Source organism: Cinclus cinclus, chromosome 4 (genome assembly GCF_963662255.1).
Source record: "Cinclus cinclus chromosome 4, bCinCin1.1, whole genome shotgun sequence".
NCBI lineage: Eukaryota > Metazoa > Chordata > Aves > Passeriformes > Cinclidae > Cinclus > Cinclus cinclus.
The window spans coordinates 58084450-58091282 of NC_085049.1; the positions used below are offsets into that span (position 1 = coordinate 58084450).

General features: G+C 49.1%; 1 protein-coding gene across 2 annotated transcripts; it reads right to left on the minus strand.

Annotated features, from left to right (window-relative positions):
- Window positions 1-277: 277 nt before the first annotated feature.
- DNAL4 (dynein axonemal light chain 4) lies at window positions 278-4430 on the minus strand. 2 transcript variants are annotated; one of them, XM_062491345.1, is made up of 4 exons: window positions 4393-4430; window positions 3091-3302; window positions 2367-2450; window positions 278-1453 (listed from the first exon to the last, which is right to left on the minus strand). In XM_062491345.1, the coding sequence occupies exons 2-4, from the start codon at window positions 3160-3162 to the stop codon at window positions 1289-1291; spliced, it is 321 nt and encodes a 106-aa protein (XP_062347329.1). In that variant the 5' UTR covers window positions 3163-3302; window positions 4393-4430; the 3' UTR covers window positions 278-1288. The 2 variants fall into 2 exon arrangements, with proteins under 2 accessions (XP_062347329.1, XP_062347328.1); XM_062491344.1 differs by lacking the exon at window positions 4393-4430 and adding an exon at window positions 4197-4291.
- Between the last annotated feature and the right edge of the window lie 2403 nt (window positions 4431-6833).

The following is a 6833-nucleotide window of genomic DNA, read 5'->3' on the forward strand; positions in this document are numbered from 1 at the left end:
ATTAAAGAGGCTACCAATACGAGACTCCAATGGTGAAAGTTGAGGCACACTGTTGAGGCAGCAGACACAGTTACATTCCCTAGCTGCTACTGCTTAGACAAAGGGATGTGGCCAGCAGAACCATGGGCCTGGCAACCTTCCTCACCATTGTAGCTTGCACTGGTAAAAGGAACTGAACAGGGAAGATGAGAGTCACACAGGAAATTTGCAGGATGGACTCATAGCTTACTTATTTCCATGTTTCTTGAACTACTTTGCCTACATAAACGCACACAAAGACATTTTACTGAACTTTTATTGTAAAAACACAGTTCCCCAGGTTTTATAAATAAGCCATATACGTAACATAGTTACGCTCATTCAATCCTCCAACACCAACAGCTTTAAAAAAATGAAACAGGCTAAAAGAATGCAAGTCCAGAAAGACATTAGGTTTCTGATGACCAAGTTATATTTCACATGGAGCATCCTTCCTCTGTCAACCTCCAAACAAGATGCTCAAAGTACACAGCACTTGCAACACCCCCAGGAACTGACAGGGAGGCATTTGAGCCTTAAAAAGAGCTCTCACCCACTCCCCAGGCATCATCAGCTGCCTGTGTTTTCATGCTGTCTCAGTGAGCTGTGGGTGAGAAAGGAGGGGGCAGTTTGCATAGCAACCTCCTACACCCAGGCAGCTCAGCTGTTGTACCCTCCCAAAACAGCAGGGAAGGGCAATCTGGGACTGTTTCCCTGTGGCTCACACCTCCATAGACAGCCTGAAGAGAGACCCTTGGTGTTATCAGGTCTGCACAGACATCTCAGAAGGGAGGAAGAATGTATAAGCAGCATCCAGAGAGAGGAAAGACAGGTGCTGGTCAGAGCCATACTGCATGGTAGCAGAGAAAGCAAAGGAGAGAAGAAAACTATGTGGAACAAATGGGAATTAAAAACACCATAGGGCTAGATGGCACCTTTTTGCTTTTACTTTTGCTTTCCCCTGCTAGTGGTGATGTGCAGTGTGTTGTGAGATTACCTATTCCTTACTTCCCTCCTGCTCCAGCTCAAACACCAAGGAAAGAGCCACAGACAGATGAGAAATCCCACAAGCAAGGACAGGACAGTTTAGCAAGTTTATACACACACATGCACCAACTTTATGTATCCCACAGAACTGTTACGTCAGTATGAAAAAAGAAATCTTGACATTTAAGTATTAAAAATAGAGCCCCACCTCCAGATCATACAAAGCTTGTCAAGAGCAAGAAGAAATCTCTTGTGTTCAGTAAGTCTGGGACCTGGCCAGGGGTCAGGAGCACTTCCAGACACACACGGCCAGGCTGCCACCGAAGAACATGTACAGCAGGTTCTTCACCTCATGAGTGATCTCAAAGCCAAAACCTTCCCCAATCACCACATGCCAGGAGGACCCAAATTTCTTGTCCATCGTCTCTTTGATCATTTTGGCAGCACTCTGGAGAAGGTTAAGGAAGAGAGCATAGGGTAAGACAAAGCAACCAGGAAGGTTTTATGCAAACATCCCCCTCATCTTCTGCCTTTAAGACTACTCAAGCCATAGGCAACAGGCATAGCAGCTGCACCGCAGGAACTGGGAGCTCCCCAGAGGTAAAGCCAAGGGTAGAACTGGTCTCAGCAGCCTCCAGCACAGCAGCTAGGAAAAATTAAAGAACTGCATCACTTCTGTTGTTTGTACAGTCTGAAGCAAGAGTTCTGCTTTAGATGCTGCTGGAGTTATGCTGGTTGTGGTGACCATGAGAGCAGATTCATGTCACTAAGCTGCAGCTATTTTTACAGCAGTCCATTTTTTTTCTCCAGCTAATTACTGAAACACTGAAAGTAGGCTGACTTTTAAAAGGCTTACTTCTCCCAGATCACACCCTGCTTGAACCAAAAGAAGGCGAGAGGAAGATTTTTCAGTGACAGGTGAAGCCCTACCCATGAAGCACGGTATTTTTTCCCTTGATTGTTGGTCCTAAAGCCAAGAGGGAACACTTAACAGACTTCTATGTACTCATCTCCAAAACAAGAGACTCCATGCATTTCTGAACCAAGCCCCCAGGACACAGGGCATTTTATGTACAGAGTGGGAGCATATCTCAGGAAGGCAGAATAAGCAAGGAGATAAGATTTGGGAGCCAGCATCACTACTAATCTCTGCAATGTGCTGTTATAGATCTTGCAGACCAAGAGAAGTGAATCTGAGATCTAGCCAAGCTCTTTTCCTCCTTCTACCCTAGCTCAGAGAGAGAGAGAGTAATAGAATGCCAGGACCTGACTCTGCTCTGCCCTATACCCCCACCTCTGCTCCTGCAGGTTCCCTGAGCTGCAGTATCAGCAGGCTGCCCATTTTGGGAGGTGGCTGGTACCTCGTTGTTGGTGGCATGCTTCTCACATGCTGTGACACACAGCTCCATGGTCTCTACACGCATCTCCTCCGGCATGTCCGAGTGCTGGAAAAGGCAAACACACAAGAAAACTAAGCAGAAAAATAGATGTAGTAAATATGAAAATGGTTTATTGAATTATAAGTGAACCATTCCTCCATCCAATGAGGAATTCTTCCCTACCTACATGAAAACTAGCACTGTGTAAGAAGCACAGCTTAAAGGAAGAGATCAAGACACTTGCCAGTTTTTCTGCTATAAGATAAGGGGAAAGCACACTAACACTGTTTCAAACACACTCCTTCATTATTGCTATATGAGTAACAATGAAGCCTGAATTACACAGCCTTTTCTTCTGCTATCTGGCTGGCTAGAATAATCTTCTGCTCCAGCTTCTCTAGGACAAAAAGCAAGTTGCATCCAAAACACAAGAGGGGGCTCCAAAAGCAGTGTGCTCTCAATCTGTTTGATGGACCACTTTGCCCCAGGCTTACTCTGGCTGACATGGGGGACACCGATGCTATTGGATTTCCCCAGGAGAGGTCAGGGACAGGGAGAAAGCAGCAGTGACAACCAGGATCTCTCCACAGGACCAGCAGTACGTATGTTCTCACAGTAGCTACTCAGCAGGAGAAGGACAGTAAGAATGAAGGCGGATTTTCATATCTCTGACACTAGTAAATGTGTAATCCAACCCCCTCCTTACCCTTATCAGAGGAAAACTGTGAAGTCTTTTATAATCAGCCTCATCCTTTTTTTCCTCCTCAGTTTCTTCCATGATCCTTCCACAGAGACGCCAGGAAAGAGTGGAGGGGCTACCTGGAGTTCAGCAAAGTGCTGTGGCACAGCCAGCTGAGAGAAACAGGGCTCTGTGTTCCTCTCTTCAGCAGGACAAGTCACTCCTTGGCCTAGAGGACACTGCTTCAACAACAACAAAAAAAAAAAAACATGGGCAAGAGACAGATGGCTTTCAATTAAAACTGAAGGCAAATGAAACTGTTATGAGAATATCATGCTATCTCACTTGCCATTTCCTCAACACCACCTTCACACCCCACTGAGAGTCTTAGCTCATACACCATTAATGCAAACAAATTATTAAACCATTTCTTTTTCCATAAGTGAGAAGCACAGCACTTCCCAGAAGCACCACTGGAGCTTGAGGGAAGAGCTGAGCCAAGGTACAGCTTTCAAGAGAGGACAAGAGAACAATATATCAGCTGCTACTACTCTTGATTAATTCCAAAAGGATTTTCCCAGGACACTGTTTTCTGCAAGAGTTTCAAACTGCACATGACAAGAGAAGGGTAGGAGTATTTTAGGCACAAAATCTGCGTACTTGTCTGGACAGAAATGTTTAACAGGAACATCTTGGTCTCGTTTGTGAACGTGCGCCTCAGGTCCCTGAGCATTTGTGAGCTGGGGAGGGCCATATGGGAAAACTCTGGACGTGCCTCAGGGCCTCAGTACCAGCCTGCCTCTACCCAGGCAGCACAGAGACACAGCACCGAGGGATTCAGAGCAGTGCACCGCGGTCCTGCCGCTGGTTATTTCTCCTACAACAAAGCATCCTCCTCTCCTATCCAGGAGGAGCAAGGGTGAGCCCACATTAAAAGGAAACCAACACGGCGTCAGGCGACACACCAATCATTTGTGCCACGTACACAAATGAGCTGTTGGCTAAAGCACCGACTCAGACCACCAACCCGCACATGGGGGCCGTGGGACCCGCAGGCGTCCCAAATCACGACCTCCGCAGGACAGAACCCCCGCCTGGCCGGCACCATCCCCGGGAGCCACTTCAATACCCACCCCCAGCCCGGGATGTGCCCGCGGCCACAGCCCGAGGGCGTGAGGCAGCGGAACGCGGCCCGAGCGGACTGCACACCCGAAGCAGCCACGCCACGCCACGCCACGCCACGCCGGTCCGCCGCCCTCGTCCCCGCGGAGGAAGAGCTCGGCCAACGGCGCTGGGCGGGACCGCGGAGCGGCGGGACCGCGGCCTCACCTGCTCGGCCGCCGCGGCCCAGCGCTGTTGCTAAGGAAAAGCCGCGCTTGTCATGGCAACCGGTACCGGAAGTCCCGCCCTCCTCGGCGCCCATTGGACGAGGTGCACCGCCTGACGCTTCTGATTGGCTGGCTGCCTGCCGGCTGGCGCGGGGGGCCTTGGGGCGCAGGCGGCAGTGGGGTGGCCGCGGAGTGCCTGTGCTGTGCCGCCTTCCCCCGTCCCCAATCCGGCGTGTGGCAGCTTAATATTTTTCTGATTTAAAACACCTTACGAGCCTAGTTCTAGTTATTTTTTTCATTTAAGCAACAAGGATAAATATAAAAACAAGGAGCGATTTGGGACAATTTTGTCGGTTTTTTTTAATCACAGAACCAGGTTAGGAAAGACTTCTGAGATCGAACACCATCATGTCAACCAGATCACGGCACTAAGAGCCACGTCCAGTCTTTCCTTAAACACCTCCAGGGACGGTGAATCCACCACCTCCCTGGGCAGCCCATCCCAATGTCTAATGTGAAAAAGTTCCTGCTGATGTCCAGCCTGAATCTCCCCGGTGCTGCTTGTGACTGTGTCCTCTTGTACTGGCCGGTTGCTTGGAAGAAGAAGCTGACCCCCACCTGACCACAGCCTCCTTTCAGGGAATTGGAGAGGGATCAGGTCATCCCTCAGCCTGCTCCTCTCCAGGCTGAACAACCCCAGCTCCCTCAGCTGCTCCTCACAGGATTTGAGCTCCAGACCCTTCACCAGCTCCATTGCCCCTCTTTGGACATGCCCCAGCATCTCAATGTCCTTCCTGAACTGGGGATTCCAGAACAGGACACAGTTCTCCTTGTGTGGGAGAGGCAACAGCTCATGTTTGCATGTCAACAGGAATGTAAAGAAAGAGAAAGTGGTTCTGTGGGGATGAATCATGAGTTTGCAAACATCTCCTATAGCACGAGCTTCCATCCCCACTGAGAAAATTGCCTCCCTCCCACCCTCTGTAGGTTTATGCTTGTAATGCCTGTTTGTTTTGAGGTTTTTCTTGGCTCTGGGCTTGCTACAAAACCTCTGTTGTCTCTGCACCCTGCTAGCCAAACACTGGTTTCCTCTAAACCAGGGCTTAAACAGTTTTCAAGGAGGTCTAGGGTTGTATTCATCTGAAATTAACACAGGTGGAGAAGCAGCAAGCTCCAGGATAATACCAAGGGAAAGACTTCTCCTGTGCAAAGCTTCAGCTGCTGGGTGTGATCCCTGGTTTTCCATCAGTGACCATCCTTGTCTTGCAGAGTGGCTCATGGGTCTGATTTTTCACGTGGTCCTTCTGGCTGGTGTGTGTTTGAAACGTTCTTGCTGCTCGCTGCCTGCTGAAAGAATATGCTTTCCAGCTGTTTGAGAAGGAAAAGACTGGGAGAGGAACAATCTGGGCACTCTCCTGTCCCTGCCAGCTCAGGAGTCCTCTTCTCTCACAGTAGCACCAAGCTGTGCCCTGTGATCACAGGGAGAGCACCTTGTTACCTCTTTCCCAGGTTCAGCAGTGAATCCGACCTCCTGGCTGTCCTTTGCCTGACAGAGCAGTGCTGGAGGCTGGGAAGCTGCCTTTGGGCTTGCAAAGACAAAGCCGCAGTGATCATTCATCTTTTCCTTTTCTGTCGCTGCTGGTGGTGACAAAAATGAAGCACTGCCTCCTGTGCCACTCATTCTCCTACCTCCTGGGCTAATTCCTTCTCCGTCCTCTTTTGGGCCTCTTGCAACAAGGCAGGCACAGAGCTAAAATTGTCAAGAGACAGATAAAAGCTGGGAGATCATATTTTTTTCTTTTCAGACAAGATAATTAGGAAGAGAATCTCTGCGAGGAAGAAGATCTTTCCATCATCATTACTTTATCTCCAGGCAGCTACTCTAATCTCTCCAGGGACACGGCGCTTTCAAGCACCATATTCTTGCTGTGGCTTTTTTTTTTTTTTTTTTTTTGCTTTAATCCCTGTGTAGTTCACCCACTTTTACTACCAAGCAGCAAGTGAGTGTGAGCTGGTGTGTTTGTGTGCATGTGCCTCCATGCATGGGGCAAGGGGGAGCACGCATGTCTGTGTGATTCTGGGTTCAATTAAATGGGCTTTGGTTCAGATCAATGTGACAGCCGGGGGTGTTTCCCTCGGGAACTGCTTGTGAGGGTTATTCATCAGTGGCTCCTAGGTGAGAGAAGCTAAAGGAAAATGGCCAAACAAAACCTGTGGTTGGCCCAAAGATAGGAAGAACAATGTCTTTGTGATCGTGGTGGGTGATACAGAGGGGCTGCAAGAGAGATGCCTCCTGAGGAAGGAGAGTGTTCTGCTAGCCTGTCTCCATCTACTGGGGCTTAACAAAATGTGAGCAGTTGGTTTCTGGACCCTCAAGTGCAGGGTTTCCACAGGCCAGTCAGAGCCAGCAAAGGTTATTTGTACTGGTCCTTTTGCTGCTGG